The sequence below is a fragment of the Papio anubis genome, chromosome 17 (assembly GCF_008728515.1).
Source record: "Papio anubis isolate 15944 chromosome 17, Panubis1.0, whole genome shotgun sequence".
NCBI classification, from domain to species: domain Eukaryota; kingdom Metazoa; phylum Chordata; class Mammalia; order Primates; family Cercopithecidae; genus Papio; species Papio anubis.
The window spans coordinates 5,959,056-5,974,738 of record NC_044992.1 but is presented as its reverse complement, the minus strand read 5'-3'; the positions used below and the strand labels follow the sequence as shown (position 1 = coordinate 5,974,738).

The 15,683-nt window shown below is 55.6% G+C and overlaps 1 protein-coding gene across 1 annotated transcript in view; it reads left to right on the top strand.

The window, feature by feature from the left end:
* PITPNM3 (PITPNM family member 3) overlaps window positions 1–14,216 on the top strand; it is a 101,858-nt gene extending 87,642 nt beyond the window's left edge. Inside the window, 8 exon segments of the mRNA XM_031657221.1 lie at window positions 1,103–1,219; window positions 4,670–4,786; window positions 5,109–5,257; window positions 5,836–5,985; window positions 8,149–8,332; window positions 11,993–12,121; window positions 13,747–13,867; window positions 13,981–14,216. Coding sequence (XP_031513081.1) covers window positions 1,103–1,219; window positions 4,670–4,786; window positions 5,109–5,257; window positions 5,836–5,985; window positions 8,149–8,332; window positions 11,993–12,121; window positions 13,747–13,867; window positions 13,981–14,216 — 1,203 coding nt within the window.
* The last annotated feature ends 1,467 nt before the right edge of the window (window positions 14,217–15,683 follow it).

Sequence of the window (15,683 nt, the reverse complement as noted above, 5' to 3'; positions counted from 1 at the left end):
GTTTTATTTGTAGGTTCTTGGGGGTGGGAGAGAGTGTGCTAGGCTGGAAGTGGGTCCCCCGCTGGTGGCACCCAGGCCAGGGTGCTCCAGCCCAAACCTGTGCCCCATGTGGCACATCCACCACTGGTCTGCATATGTGAAGTGTGAGATGCCTCTGAGGTGCTGGGATGGAAGGGGAGTAGAGGAGTCTGGAACTTAGAGAAGACATCAGGATTCCAGAGAAAAATGTGGGTGTCATCAGAGCTTGGATGGCATTTAAAACTGGTGATGGGTGCCAGACCAAGGGAGCTCCTACAGAGAGGGCAGTTCAGAGATGAGTCCTGGAGCTCCCCCGGGAAGAGGAGGAGAAGCCACTGAAGGAGAGAAGAGGACATCCGTGAGGTTGGAGCACCCAGAGAGTGCAGGGAGAGGACCCCGGAGATAGGTGGGGTGGGAGTCACTGGCGCCTTGGCAAGAATGGCTTCCGTATAATGATTGAGAAGAAGCCTGACTGGAGTGGGTGAAGGAGGGATCAGGTGAGGAAGGAGCTGACAGTGTATGGGCTAAGTCCTCTTTGAGTGCTGCTGTGAAGGACAGCAGGGATGTGGCGGTCACTGGAGAGGCATGAGGAGTCCAAGAGAGCATTTTTTTAAGATGGGCAATGTTGTGCGTATTTGAATGCTAAGGAGAGTGATCTAGCAGAGGGAGTCTAATCAGCGCTGCGGGATTGACAGGGGAGCATGGCTGGAGCAATGTCCTCAAGAAGCGAGGAGGGGCTGGGATCAGGACTCGAGCCGGCCTTAAGGAAGGGCCACCTGTTGTAACAGAGGGAGGGCAGAGAGTGGGGACAGATAGAGGTGGCTGCCAGGTTTGGGCACAGGGGGGGCAGAGATATCTCTCAGGAAGAGAGCCAACTGGGAGACTGCTCTGGCCCCAGCTGTCAGGACACGAATGCAGGGACACAGGTGCTGGGGTCTGCAGCCTCCTGATGGTTCCAGGCTGTGAGGTTGGGGGGTGGCAGGGGCAGGGCTCAGCTGGCCACAAGCTGGTGGGCGCTGACACCCTGGGAGGGAAGCAGAGGAGCCAGAAGACCTGACCGGGGCCTTGCTCGGCTCTTGGCCAGGTGATGCGCTACGAGAGCGTGAACATCAAGGAGAGCGCCCGCCTGGACCCTGCAGCGCTGAGCCCCGCCAACCCTCGGGAGAAGTGGCTTCGTAAGCGGACTCAGGTCAAGCTGAGGGTGCGTGCGTGCTCAGTTCGCATGCGGCTGGGACTGCGTCCTCCGGGAGGTGGGGCTGGCCTGGGGGTTGGGGCATCCGCATGGCAGGTAAGCACTTCGGCTTGGGAGCTCAGCACCCAGACAGGCCAGGGCTCACACTCAGATGAGGCCCAGGCGCTGTAGCTGCAAGGGGTGTGAGTTGCTTCCCCAAGGCCTGGTTCCACAGGAGCCCTGAGGGCAGGGGTCCAAGATACTAGGGTTGGTGAGGAGATACCAGTTATGGGGCAATTGCTATATGCCAGGCTACAGTAGATGTGGACTTGAATCAGAAAGAGTCCTGGATCTCAGTCTCAGTTACCATTGAGTATGGCCTGGTGTGATATTTGATAGAGGAAGGCACAGATTAAGACAATTATGGAAAGTAGGATTGTCAGGGCAAATCATTCAGGGATTCTCTGAAGAGGCTCCTCTGTGGGGTATTGAAGGATGAATAGGAGTTTGAGGTACATACATTTATTTATTCACCCAGCAAACGATCATCAGTGCCTGCTCTGTCTCAGTCATTCTGGTAGAGAGTGGAGCATAGGGTTGTACAGACACAACCATTGCTATGGTAGGTACCTCCAGTCTGGCGAAAAGGCCAGACATGGACCCCAAGAACAGTCCTAAAAGGTAGAAGGAGATCAATCCTTCATGAACCAACTCTTTTTCGGTAAACATATTTATTGAGATAAAATCCCCATATCCTATAATTTACCCATTTAGATAGTACAATTCAGTGGATTTTAGTATAGTCACAGATGTGTGCAACAATTACCATGGTCAGTTTTAGAGCTTTTTCATAACCTCCAAAAAGAAGCTCTGTACCCTTTAGCTGACACTCCCTCACTTGCCCCAGGCACTCAGTAACTGACTTTTTGTGCCTGCAGATTTGCTTATTCTGGACATTTCATTTCAATGAAATGATGTAATATGTGACCATTTGTGTCTGACTGTTTCACTTAGCACACTGTCTTCAAGGTTCAGCCACGTGGTCGCTGTGTCAGAAATTCCTTTCTGAGGCTGAATAATATCCCGTTGTATGGAGATGCTATGTTTTGCTTATCCATTCACTACCTGATGGACATTTGGGTTGTTTTCACCTGTTGGTTTTTTGTTTGTTTGTTTGTTTGCTTTTGTTTTTGTTTTTGTTTTTTTTTGAGACGGAGTCTTGCTCTGTTGCCCAGGCTGGAGTGCAATGGTGCAATCTCAACTTACTGTAACCTCCCCTCCCGGGTTCAAGTGATTCTTCTGCCTCAGCCTCCTGAGTAGCTGGGATTACAGGTGTTCACCACCATGTCCGGCTAATTTTTATTTTTTATGTTTTGTATTTTTAGTATAGATGGGGTTTCGCCATGTCGGCCACGCTGGTGTTTTCACCTTTTGGCTGCTATGAATAATGCTGCTAGGAACGTCCGTGTATAAGTTTTTGTGTCTTTCATTTCTCCTATGTTTTCATTTCTCTCGCGTATATGCCTAGAAGTGCAATTTCTGGATCAAATGGTAACTATGTTTAATCGTATAGGGAACTGCCAGACTGTTTTCCACAGTCACTGTACCATTTCACATTCCCACTGGCAATATATGAGGATTCTGATTTCTCCGCATCTTCAGCAACCCCTGTTATTATCTGTCTGTTTGATTCTAGTCATTCTGGTGGGTGTGACGGGGTATTTCATTGTGGTTTTGATTGCATTTCCCTAATGACTAGTGATGCCGGATCTTTTCAGGTGCTTATATTCATGAACCAGCTGCTCCCTCTCCCCTGACAGTGAACCTGTAAGGGGGCCTGCGTCCCCTACCTGGCTGAGTCTCCCGTTTATCTCAGGGACCCCGTGCAGATGAGGTGTCTGCAGATATTTGTTGGATTGAATTAAAATGCGTGGGAATCGAAAGGAGGTTGAGAACATGTCTTTGAGGAGTCCGAGGAGTGTTTCTTGGCGATGTGACGCTGAGTCTAGTCACAGTGAATGGGCTGGAATGTGGGGGAAGAGGGCCAGGGATGGCACCTAGAGCCAGTGTGGGGGGCGGGGCGGCGGTGTGAGCAAAGATCTGGAGGCTGCTGCAGAGCCTGGCAGAAAGGACCAGAAGGTGTGGATGGGGAGCAGCAGGAGACAGACTGAAGAGGTCATTCAGGCAAGGCTTGGAAAGCTAAGCTCAGGATCTGGACTCTACCCAGAGGGCACTGGGGAGCCCGGGAGGGTGTTAATAGATCTGTGCTTTATAAAGACAGAGGATCTGTTGCATGGACTGCCTTTGAGTAAGGAGCTCCATTAGGAAGCTGTTAGCAGCATCCAGGCGATGTCGTTGTGGGAGAGACGACAATGTGGCCAACACAGTAAAGGAATGGTCACCAGATTGAGAGACTAGGGTCTTGGAGGCCAGGCTGGGAGTGGGGGCTGGTCGGGGCCAACACAGGCTGCAGAATGAACTGAAACCAGAAGTGAAGAAGATTAGGGAGGTTGAGACAGTCACAGATAAAATGATGCAGCATCCAGGATTGCTCCAGGATAATCCCGGCGAGGCTGGGGCCAAGGCTGGAGAATTGGGCAAGGGAAGAATGAAACCAGGATGGCCATGAGTTCATTGCTAAGTGGTGGAGCAGGTGTCAGGAATGCGAGGCTTTGTTACACTCTTCTCTCTCTCTCTACGCTTGTGCATTTGAAATTTTATCTTTAAAAAAAAAAAAAAAAAGACAGATAGTAAATATCCGTTGGATGTGCGCCGTGATGTAGAAGAAAGAACCAAAGAAAGGCAGTTTCCAGCTCAGGGATCTAGAAGAGAAGGACAGGCTGTGAGGCCAGTTGTCCCCTCAGGGCCAAGCAGAGTCAAAAGCAGAGAATAGGCGGGGTGCCGTGGCTCACACCTATAATCTCAGCACTGTGGGAGGCCGAGGCAGGCAGATCACCTGAGGTCAGGAGTTCGAGACCAGCCTGATCAACATGGAGAAACCCTGTCTCTATTAAAAATATGAAATTAGTCAGGCATGGAGGCACACGCCTGTAATCTCAGCTACTCGGAAGGCTGAGGCAGGAGAATTGCTTGAACCCGGGAGGCGGAGGTTGCGGTGAGCCGAGATCACGCCATGGCACTCCAGCCTGGGCAACAAGAGCAAAACTCCGTCTCAAAAACACAAAAAAACAAAAAACAAAACAAAACAAACAAACAAAAAAACAAAAGCAGAGAACGTACAATGGCAGGAAGCCCTGGGCGCCTTTGGAGGACCCATGTCAGACAGCGTTTGGGGGACTCACGGTCTGTTTTTCTCCCACGTTCCCTGGGAACACATCTGTGAAACTCTAGCAGAAGTTAGTAGGGAGACATGATTCAGCAGGCTGATATGCCTCCAGCCAGTCTGAGGCACACTGCAATGATAAAGCAAGGTTGAGCCTCCCTTGCAAGGACTGAGCCAGCTTCTTTCTGTCCTTCCAGAATGTCACGGCTAATCACCGGGCCAACGATGTGATTGCTGCTGAAGATGGCCCCCAGGTCCTGGTGGGGCGGTTCATGTACGGTCCCCTCGACATGGTGGCTCTGACTGGAGAGAAGGTACCTAGGGCTGGGCCTCCCCTCCTCAGCCAGTCCACCTGCACCAGGTGCCTCGTGGAGCCGCATGGCATGTGGGGTGAGGGTATCAGGAGGGCCGAGCTACCTGGGGTGGAAGCACAGGGCCAGGAGTCACTCACCTGCTTGGGCGGGCCGGGAAGGGCGAGCAAGGAGGAAAGGATGGGCTCAGAGTATCCAAGGATGAATGAGGAGCCAGGGAATGTCAGGCAGGGACCTCAGCCCAGATTTCCCCTGCCCAGCCCCTCTGCCAAGCCTGTAGCCCCTCAGCCTTCAGGAAATCCCCTGACCCCCTTCACTGCCACAGGTGGACATCCTGGTAATGGCAGAGCCGTCCTCAGGCCGCTGGGTACACCTGGACACAGAGATCACCAACAGTAGCGGTCGAATCACATACAACGTGCCACGGCCCCGGCGCCTGGGGGTCGGCGTCTATCCTGTGAAGATGGTCGTCAGGTAAGACCCAGGGGCCATTCTCAGGGGGGTTTCTCTCATTTCCATGGCCCTTCCAGCCAGGCCTGTCTAGAATTTAGGGTCCTTGGGGTTCTTTTTTTTTTGAGGCGGAGTCTCGCTCTGTCGCCCGGGCTGGAGTGCAGTGGTGCGATCTCAGCTCACTGCAAGCTCCGCCTCCCGGGTTCCCGCCATTCTCCTGCCTCAGCCTCCTGAGTAGCTGGGACTACAAGCGCCCGCCACCGCGCCCGGCTAATTTTTTGTATTTTTAGTAGAGACGGGGTTTCACCATAGTCTCGATCTCCTGACCTTGTGATCCGCCCGCCTCGGCCTCCCAAAGTGCTGGGATTACAGGTGTGAGCCACCGGGCCCGGCCCCTTGGGGTTCTTTTTGGGCCCCCATCTCTGTCTGCGTGGACAGAAGTGGATGGGAGAGGTCACCAGCCGTGGCATCAGGAGATGCCACCCAGGTGCTCTCTGACCTTGACCCAGACTGAGCTCTGACTGCAGCTACAGGCTGACCTCTGGCTTCCGGCTAATGTCTGACCCTGACCTCACGGCTGACCATAGGCAGGTTTCTTTCAGGGGCGACCAGACCTGTGCCATGAGCTACCTCACGGTGTTGCCCCGGGGCATGGAGTGCGTCGTGTTCAGCATTGACGGGTCCTTTGCGGCCAGCGTGTCTATCATGGGAAGCGACCCCAAGGTCCGGCCGGGTGCAGTGGACGTTGTCCGGTGAGTGCCACCTTCCACGAGGGATATGTCTCCCTAGGGGGCAGGAGCCAGCAGCCCTGGGGAAATATATTGTTTTTCTGATTTGCTCTGGGAATTCTACTGGTCTCTGGGGCTGCGAGCTGGGAAGCCCTGGCTTTACCTCCAATAGTAATTTATTGAGTGTCCTTGGGAAAATTTCTCCTGCTTTCTAGACGTCAGCTTGTCTGTTTCTTCCTCTCTTCCCCGCCCCCACTTCCTTCTTCCCCCTCCCAATTCCTTCCTTTTTTCCTTCTTCCCTCCCTCCCTCTCTCTCTCCCTCCTTCCTTCTCTCCCTGCCTCCCTCCCTCCACTCATGCACGCATCCATCCCTTTCTGAGGCCCACTGTGGCCAGGCTGTGTGCTGGGCACTGATGCAGAGTGAGCTCCTAAGTTGGAGGAAACTCAGGGTCTGGTGGGGAAAATGAGTCACAGGCATGAGAAAGTGTAACCCAGGACTCCAAGTGATCAGAACCTCAAGAGTAGGACAGATGCCAGGCACTGGAAGTTCTTGGGGGCTGGAGACTGCCCTGCCTCACCCCAGTAACAGTGATGGCTTTGGGGAGAGAAGACGGGCCTGGCTCCTGGGCTCCCGGGAGACTGCTGCCCTCGAGATGCCCAGCAGCTCCGTAGGAACAGGCCTAGTCAGACTCAAGCCCATTTCAGGGGGCCAACCTTCCCCTTGTAGGGCTAGGTCGTTTGTTGCCCTTACAACAAATCCCTCCAGCATCACGGTCCCCCTCCCACTGCAGGAAAGGGGAGGCTGTGGTCCTTCCTCTCTGGGGGTCCGTGGTCCTCCCACTGCCTTCCATGGGCTCCAGGGGCCACATGGTGCTGACCAAACCTCGACAGTCGTCAGGAACTCCCCTTTTCGTAAACATATCACTGGGCCCCACGTCAGAACTAACCAGAATCCCTGAGGTGACCCCTGTACCCCTGCATTAGCGTAAAGCATCCCCAGATCCCTCAGACCATCACCCAGGTTTAGAACTCCCCATCTCTGTTAGCCTGTTCTGGTGGCAGGTGCCATATAGGTGCCCAATCAGGTCTGGGCTTATCTGACATCTTGCAGCCAGGATTCTGCATGAAGTCAGCCAAGAGAGCTATCCCACAGTGCTGTGAGAGCATAGAGGAAAGAGGCTGATTCTGCCTGGGAAGCAGGGAAGGCTTCCTGGAGGAAGGGGGGTCTTGAAAGATGGAAGATGTGAATATCAGGAGATGGAGCCATGAGGGCTGTCTAGGGGAGAGCTATGTAGCAGAAAAGCCCAGGGCTTGTCCAGCGGCCGCAAAGCAGCTCTGGGTGGGCTGGGGGGATCCCATATGCAAGGGCAGAGCAGGGGCATGGCCACAGAGGCAGAGAGAGGCCTTGAGGCTCTACCTCAGGGTGCTGGGGAGCTGGAGATGCTGTTCGGCAAAGGAGTGCTGGGGTTAGATTTGTGATGTACAGAAATCACCATGGAAACACTGTGGAGGATAATAATAAAGCCAGCCACACAAGCACACCACCTTGCTACGCATGTTTGGGATTAATTCCTTTTATCTTTAGGACAACCTTATGAGGTAGTTCATATTATTATGCCCGTTTTACAGAGGGGGCAACTGAAACCCTGGGAGGTTGGGCAGGGTTGAGTCATCTGCCCAGGGTTACAGGGCTCAGGTTAGAGATGGGTAGGAGCGGGGGTGCAGGGAAAGAGGCCGACCAGGAGGCTTTTGTAATGGCCCAGGAGAGAGATGGGGCCCGGGCTGAGGATGAGAAGCAGGGCTTAAGTGAGAGGGCTGGGGGATGGGGGTGTAAAGAGTCTGGCCTGGTGAAACGGAAAGGCTTTCTTCCTGGAGGAGGAGGGAGGGAGGCACAGGGAATAGGGGGGAATGAAAGGCGCCTGTCTCTGGCTCTGAAGTGGCTGTGAGCAGAGGGGTCAGGGGTGAGGAGATGAGTTTGGATGTGGGCCTGCAGCACCTGGAGGCCATCCAGGGAGATGTCCAGGGCTCAACCGGGAGAGGGGATTTGGGATCCCCCTTGTTCTCCCTAGCACGCCTCAGACTCATCCCTCTGACGTCTCAGAAGGGCAGCTATGGTCAGGGCAGGCTTCTGGGCATCGGGTGACCTGCACTGGGCAGGGCTGGACCCTTCTAATGCCGTCTCGCCAGGCACTGGCAGGACCTGGGCTACATGATCCTTTACATCACGGGGCGGCCGGACATGCAGAAGCAGCGGGTGGTGTCGTGGCTGTCCCAGCACAACTTCCCACAGGGCATGATCTTCTTCTCGGACGGGCTGGTGCATGACCCGCTGCGGCAGAAGGCCATCTTCCTGCGCAACCTCATGCAGGAGGTGAGTGGCCAGCTCGGGGCAGGGGCGGGGCCTCCACAACTTGAGAGCCCAACCCTCCTCTTCACCACTCCCTGCCTCCCTCCCCTGGGGTGGGGCCTCATGATGTGCAGTCTACAAATCCCATTCCCGTGGATCTGGTGGGTCCTCTAGCAACCCTGTGAGGTAGGTTATTAGTCTCGTCATTGACAGAGGAGAAAGGTGAGGCTGCAGCGACTTTCCCTAGATCTGAGTCAGACTTTCGTCCTTTATCTCCTGACTCTTGTCTCTACATCTGGCCATTCATCCAGTAGACATTTAAATGGCGATTGTGTTCCTTACTCTGTGCTTGTTGGGGCTGCACAGAGACAAACAGAACCAGGGGGGCAGAGGATGTGCTTTCCGTGACCCAGATGTGCTTTCCATGACCCGGATGTGCTTTCTGTGACCCGGATGTGCTTTCCGTGACCAAAGCTGTGGTTCCCACTAGCAGCACCAGGGAACTCAGGAGAAGTGCAAATTCTCTGCCCTGCCTCGCCCCCCACCCTCTTAGACCTACTCAATCAGAAACTCTGGGGAGGGGCTCAGAAACCTTTTCACAAGCCCTCCAGGGGATTCTGATGCACAGAAAAATAAATCAAGAATCCCTGACCTAGAGCAGAGCAGGCGTTGATATATAATGACCAAATCCAGCCTACAGCCTGTTTTGTTGTGACTGGCCAGCTAAGGATGGTTTTTACACTTTCAAATGGATGGAGAGAATAATCAAAGGAATGATATTTCATGACATGAAAATTACATGAATTTCAATGTCTCTAAATAAAAAACGTTTGATTGGAACACAGCCAAGCTCATCTGTGTACGTATTGTCTATGGCTGCTTTTGCAGTACAACAGCAGAATTGAGTAGTGGTGACACAGTGCGAAGCCTGAGATCGTTACTATCTGGTCTTTCAAAGAAAAAGTCTGCAAATCCCTGATCTAGTGGAGGAAGGACATGTCAATTGACAACTACTGGTGTGTGGCTGAAAAAGGCCCTTTTAGCAAACAGAGGAGAAAGGACTTCAGTTTGTCCAGGGAGGGCAGGGAAGGCTGCTAGGAGGGTGGTAAATTTTGAGTTGAGTCTTGAAGCATGAGTTTTTGTCAGGTAGACAGTGAAACGGCATGTGCAAAGGCATGGAGGCAGGAGAGAGCTTGGGACGTTCTCAGAGCTGCGGGCATCCAGGCTTGGGGTAAGTGCAGGCAGGGTTAGACCCAGGGCAAGTGGGAGCTGAGCCCTCAGAGGTCATCAGGGGCCCAAACCTGGCAGATCTTGAAAACGGTGGAAACCAGGCCAAGATCACAAATTCTCTGCTGAGGGTCATGGAGAGCCACGGAACAGTTTAAAGCAGGGAAGTGGTCCTGTCTAACTTGGAGTGTACAAAGATCCCATTGGTGGCTGTGTGGAGAACAGACTGGCAGGAGAAACCAGAGGCAGGGAGGCCAGTTAGGGGGCTGTCGCCCAAGCAAAACACAGGAAGACCATAATCCAGGCGATGATGAGCACAGGATGGAGAAAAGCATGGACAGGATTAGGAGGTGGAATAGTCAGGACTCAGGGATGGCTGGACGCAGAGAGCGAGGAGTTCTACGATGCCCGTGCTGGGTGACCAGGAGGGATCCAGGTGCTACACACCTGACCAAGGTCTCCGTGGAGGCAGAGCCTGTCCGTTCTGCTCACCAATATAGCTTCTGGATTGGGGGTGATGATGCCGCGTGGTAGGGACTCAATAAATGTTGGTAGAATGAATGAATGAATGAGTGAGTGAATGAGAGGGGACACGAGAGGAGGACCAGGCTGGAGGGAGATGAGCTCAGCTGTGGACACGTCAAGGCTGATACGACCATGGGACCTGATATGGCTTAGGGGAGGTCTGGGCTGCAGGTGGAGACTGGGAAGCAGATGCACAGGACGGATCAGCGGAGCCACGAGAGGGGAGGCCAGGCATGAGAAGAGGCTGTGCTGGGCCCCTGAGAGCAGCACAAGGAGCGGCTGAGGAACCAGGAGGAGAGTGAGGGGGAGGAGGGCCAGGAGACAGAGGCTACAGTTATCGGTAGGAGAGGGGTTCAAGGAGATAGTGCCCCTCTTGCCAAGGGTGTGGGGTGCTGAGAACTGTCCACTAGACAAAGGTTGGCCACCAGATGACCTTGTGAGGAAAAGACAATTCGGAAGGATAAGGGGGCAAAAGTAGTAGGGAGAGGAGCAGAGAAGGTGGGTGTCAGCTGGGAGGGTCATGAGGCAGCCAGGCAGGGTCCCCAGAGCTAGAGGATCCCAGTTATAGGAGTGATCTCAGGTGAATGAGAAGGTGGAAGGGCCAGACGAAGAGGCGCTGCTCCACCCTCTGAGTCAGCTGGGAATACACCAACCACTGAGGTGAGGGGCAGCGGGCTGAGGAAGCCGTCTCCTTGGTCCAGCGTCGAAGGCAGCCACCTGCAGGACGGGGTAGGGCTCAGGGAAGGACAGGAAGAAGATGGAGGGTGAGAGCTGTGTGGCTCTGTGTTTCTTTAGCAGCTCTCAGTGAGCAGCGTATACAAATACACAAAGTGGATAGTGGAAAATTTCCAGGGCTGAGATTTGGCTGGGCGGGTGTGGGAGGAGGATGAAGAGGTGAGAGAATCTGGGGTGGAGGCAGAGGACACAGGGATGCTGCGGGTCACTCAGGCAGGATGAGGAAGGGGTGAGGCAGCAGGGCTGGTGCAGAAAGCACAAGTGTCGGTGAGGCTGAGAGCAGCCAGGTGGCGGCTGGCGGAGACGTGGCAGGGAGGGGGCAGAAACCCTGGGCGCAGTGGACTTGTGGAAGTTCACAGTTAGAGGGGCAGGTTCTGAGTTCGGTTCCGGAAGTGAAGGTCACTGACGTGAAAGAAGGTGCAAAGCTGCGAGGCGGGGTGGGAGGTGGTAGATCCCTCACGTCACTCTGACTGTGGCTCATTCCAGCGATGGTGGGGATTGGGAGGAAGGAAAGCTGCGACCCAGGACCAAAGTCTCCAGTGGCTTCAGAGGAGCGTGAGTGGGAGAAAAAGAGGATGACAGGGACAGGAGGCAGCTGGGTGGCCAGCACCTCACAGGAGGAGGCAGTTTGATCCGGTGTATCCCAGGGAGAGGAGGGAACGGTGATGGTCTGGAAGTGCCCTGGAGCAAGGCAGACCTTGTGCAGTTCTCTGAATTGAACTGGGGATTCTGGGGGGCGGGGGGTGGGACAGTCATTACACCAGCCAGCGGGAGGCAGTGGGCGCACGGCGAGCTGCAGCGTGGAGCGGTGTGGATGACACAGGATCAGAAGCCAGGCAGAACTGGCCTCCAGTCTTGGCCCTGTGAGCCAGAAACCTGGAACTCAATTTCCTTATCCACAAAGGAACGTTTGGCTTCATCATTACTTAACCTGAGCGTACTGCTGCAGGCGGGACCGGTAAATGGTGTGGTCACGACTGTTTACCGGGCAGAGTCCTGGGATGGGCCTGGGGTGCAGGGAGGGGCAGCCACTCTGGGGGTTCATTCCTGACACAGGGTGGCCCCATGGCTTGGCTTGGAGTCTACCAGAGTGCCCATAGAGGGTCCCCAGGCGGGGGCTCCCTGGGGTTGGCCTGGGAAGGCTTTCCAGGGGGTAGGCTGGCCTCACTCTCCCTCCGTGCTTGCCCTGTGTTTCAGTGCTTCATCAAAATCAGTGCGGCCTACGGCTCCACAAAGGACATCTCTGTGTACAGCGTGCTGGGCCTGCCTGCCTCCCAGATCTTCATCGTGGGCAGGTCCACCAAGAAGTACCAAACCCAGTGCCAGGTGGGTGGAGGCGGGGGCTGGAGGCGGGGAGTTGTGAGGGAGGTCAGGGAAATGGATGGAGGGAGTGGGCACTTCATTCATTCATTTGTTCATTCCCACATTGGCTCATTCATTTATGCAGCAAACACTTCGGGGTGCCTTCCTCGGGCCAGGGCCTGTGTTGGGTGCAGGGAGAGAATCCCAAGTGGAGTCGGATGCAATGAACTTCAGTGTAGTGGGGAGATGGCACACGTGCAGTTGGTGACAGTGGAGTGTAGCACGTGCCATGATGTATGATGGGGGGCTCAGGGAATTGCGGGGCCCTGGAGAGGGACCCAGACTCCAGGGCAAGGTTGGGTTTCTGGAATTTGAAGGAATGGTCCAGGAAGGGCCTGAGACTGAGAAGAGCATTTGTGGCAGAGGCAGCAGCAAAAGCCAAGGTCAGGAGGTGACAAAGAACATGTATATTCTGGGACTGCCAGTGACTCAGCTTGGCTGCGTGGGACATGAGCCGGGAGGGGAGAGAGGGGGCTGGAACGGTCAGTGCAGCCACGATGGCCTGTGTGGGGACTCTGCGAGAGTGGATGAGCAGGTGTGTGATTCAGGAAGCTCCCTCAGGCTGTCAGTGGAAGGTGGTTCAGAGGAAGGAAAGAAAAGCCGAGAGGGAGCTGAAGAGAAAGTGGAGGGTCTGAGAGGCATTTTTTGGTAGGAGATGGATTGGGTTTGGTAATGCCCAGATGGATGTGCAGGAGGAGAGAAAGGGAAGGCAGAGGACAGTGCCTTGGTTTGTGGCTTGGGTGACCACGTAGGAGGTGCCACTACTGGAATTGCACAGCAGGCGGAAGGGAAGGAGGTGACCTCCCTCTGGGGCATGTCAAGTACGCAGTGCCTAAGAGTGACCCGCGGGTAGAGGGTCCGGAGATGGTGGCGCTTCCAAGTTGGGAACTCAGGACCCGCTCCTCAAACTCTAAAGTGCCCGGGCATCACCTGGAGATCTTGTTGCCATGCACATTCTGATTCCATAGGCCTGGGGCGGGGGGAGGGCCCGAGGCTCTGCCTAACAAGCGGCCAGGTGGTGGTGATGCTGCCAGAGTCCATGGACCACATATCGAGTAGCCAGGTTCTGGGCACAGCCGAAAGGACCGGCAAGGAGGGCAGCCGCGGGGCTCAGAAAAGTGACAAGAGGCATGGAGAGGCAGGTGGCATGATGGGAGGGACTTTGCAGAATTCTAGTGAGCCAAGTGACATGGATGGGTGCTTCCCCACCCTCAAGAACCCATAGGCCAAGTGCCCTGGCTCATGCCTGTAATCCCGGTGCTTTGATACGCAGGATTGCTTGAGCCCAGGGTTCAAGGCCAGTCCTGGCAACACGGCAAGATGCTGTTTCTACAAAAAATTTAAAAAATGAGCTGGGCGTGGTGGCATGTACCCGTGGTCCCAGTCACTTGGGAGGCTGAGGCTGGAGGATTGCTTGAGCTGGCGAGGTTGAGCCACTGCTCACGCCCTGAGCTGAACGACTCGGGCATGATCCTGCGCAACTCCAGCCTGGGCGACACAGTAAGACCCTGTCTCAAATAAATAAACTAATACATTAATTAAAATAAAATAGGAATGAAAATCCAGAGAACTCTGGTGTCGACCCCAAGCGGGTAGCAGGCCTAGAGCCATGCATGGTTGTTCGACAAGTGAGGATGAGCGGACTCTGCGAACACTCAGAAGAGCTCGCCGGCTTCCCCAGGCTTCGACTCGGTGCCCAGAGAGCTGGAGGTGTCTCCATAGAGTGTTCCTGGGAAATGATGGGGACAGGATCAGGATCAGGGGCCTGCCCCGCCCCTCCACCTGACGCCTGTCCCCTCCCCTCCCCTCCCGTGTCTGTCCAGCAGTGTCCGACCAGAGCGGGGAGGGATCCTGCCCCACCCCGGGGGGGCTCCCTGAGCTGCCACAAGGTGAGATCCGGGGGTCTCGGTGCAGCCGCTGCTGCCTCCCACGTGCCTGCGACTGCAAGCCCAAGTCAGGGTTCATGTTTGTGTCATCCTGGGGGCAGGCTTGCCCGGAGCTGGAGCGTTTGGGCAAACTCGACCACCCCCCTGCGTCCCCAGGCTTCACAGCGAGCTAGGCAGGCCCTCAAGGGGGCAGCCCCAGCCTCGGGACCAAACGCCGCTGGCAGGCACAGCCTCTCGACTGTCTTGTGGAGGCGTGAGTGGCATTTGTGCCCGCCCTCCCTGTGGTCCTGGATCACCATTTTGGGGTTGGCGCTCTTACAGCAAGATGGCCACTTTCTGGGAGTGAGAGCACATCCCCGGTCTCTGTCCACAGCCCTCGGGGGGTGGGGTCTGGTGCTGACGGTCTGTCCTGCAGCTGTCCATTGTCCCCAACCCCCCCTTGTCCTCAGTGTCCTCACCATTTCCCTGTGGCCCTGGAGGCCAGGGGTTCCTCTTCCCGGAGCCCTGCCTCATGCCCTCCCTTGGGAGGCTGCAGCCTTGGGCTCTGGCTCAGCTGGGCTGGCTGTGAGCCCCTGAGCTGGTTGCTTGCCCTCTCTGGGCCCCGTCTTCCTTCTGTTATTGGAGAAGTCCCCCTAGCTGAGATTGGTCTGAGTCTTTGACTCGCAAGATGTCCTGCAGTTTGGCCCATTGAGGCTTTTCAGGCCTAGGTCCCTCCGCGTGTCCTGTGACCCATACCTTTCACACAGCCTGCGAGAGGGCGTCTGGGTGGGCTGGAAAGGAGGGACTCTTAAAGGAGCCTCTCTGGGTGGGCTGGGAAGGGACCCCTACTCCACGGAGAGGCGCAGCTGGTTTGCCTTGCACTGATGCTCACACCGGGTGTCCCAGGGACAACCCACCTCCATCTCCTGCCAAAAGGTTAGTGATCTGGCTCCCCATAACCCCAGCTCTGCCAGGACCCTTCTATCTTTTTTGGCTCCTGGAGGCATAGAACTGAGATTCCAGAGTTCTAGGGGTTCCTGGAAGTTTGGCTCCAACTGTTGTATTCTCTTCCCTGTCCCCTGCTGCTCAGTTTGTGCCCATAACCTCCTCCTGGGTAGTCCCCTGAGGTTGGCAGGACTTGGCCCTTCTGGGGCCCCTAAAGCCTGCTCAGGCCCTCCTGCTGCTGAACCTTGGCCTGGGCACTGGTTTCCTGCATCCTGGAAAACCCCGACTCCCTGGCCCAGGCCCACACCTGCTGTGTGGGGCTGCCCAGGTGGCCGCTGAGCCTCCATGGGCTGCCACTGAGGCCGGTCCCAGCAATTTCAGCCAGGCTGCCCCAGGGCCCAGACGTGTGTATACACAGCAGGCACCTGTGTCAGCTCAGTGTCGCTTCTGCTCAATGTCTACCTCTCACGGCTCCCATGCAGCCCATGACGCTGCTGATGGGGGCGGCTGGCACCACCATTGTGAATTGCCTGGCAAATTGGGTGCCCTCCTGGGGCTGGAGGGGTCTGGGCTCCTAGCGTCCATCCCTGCTCTCTCCCCTAGAAATGTGTCTTCAGTCTGCCAGCTCTTCTGCTCTACTTCCAGTGCCGCATCCTGCACTCAAGCCCAGGGCTGCTGGCGAGTCTGTGGGGAGGAGTGCGGATCAGCCTCAGCCT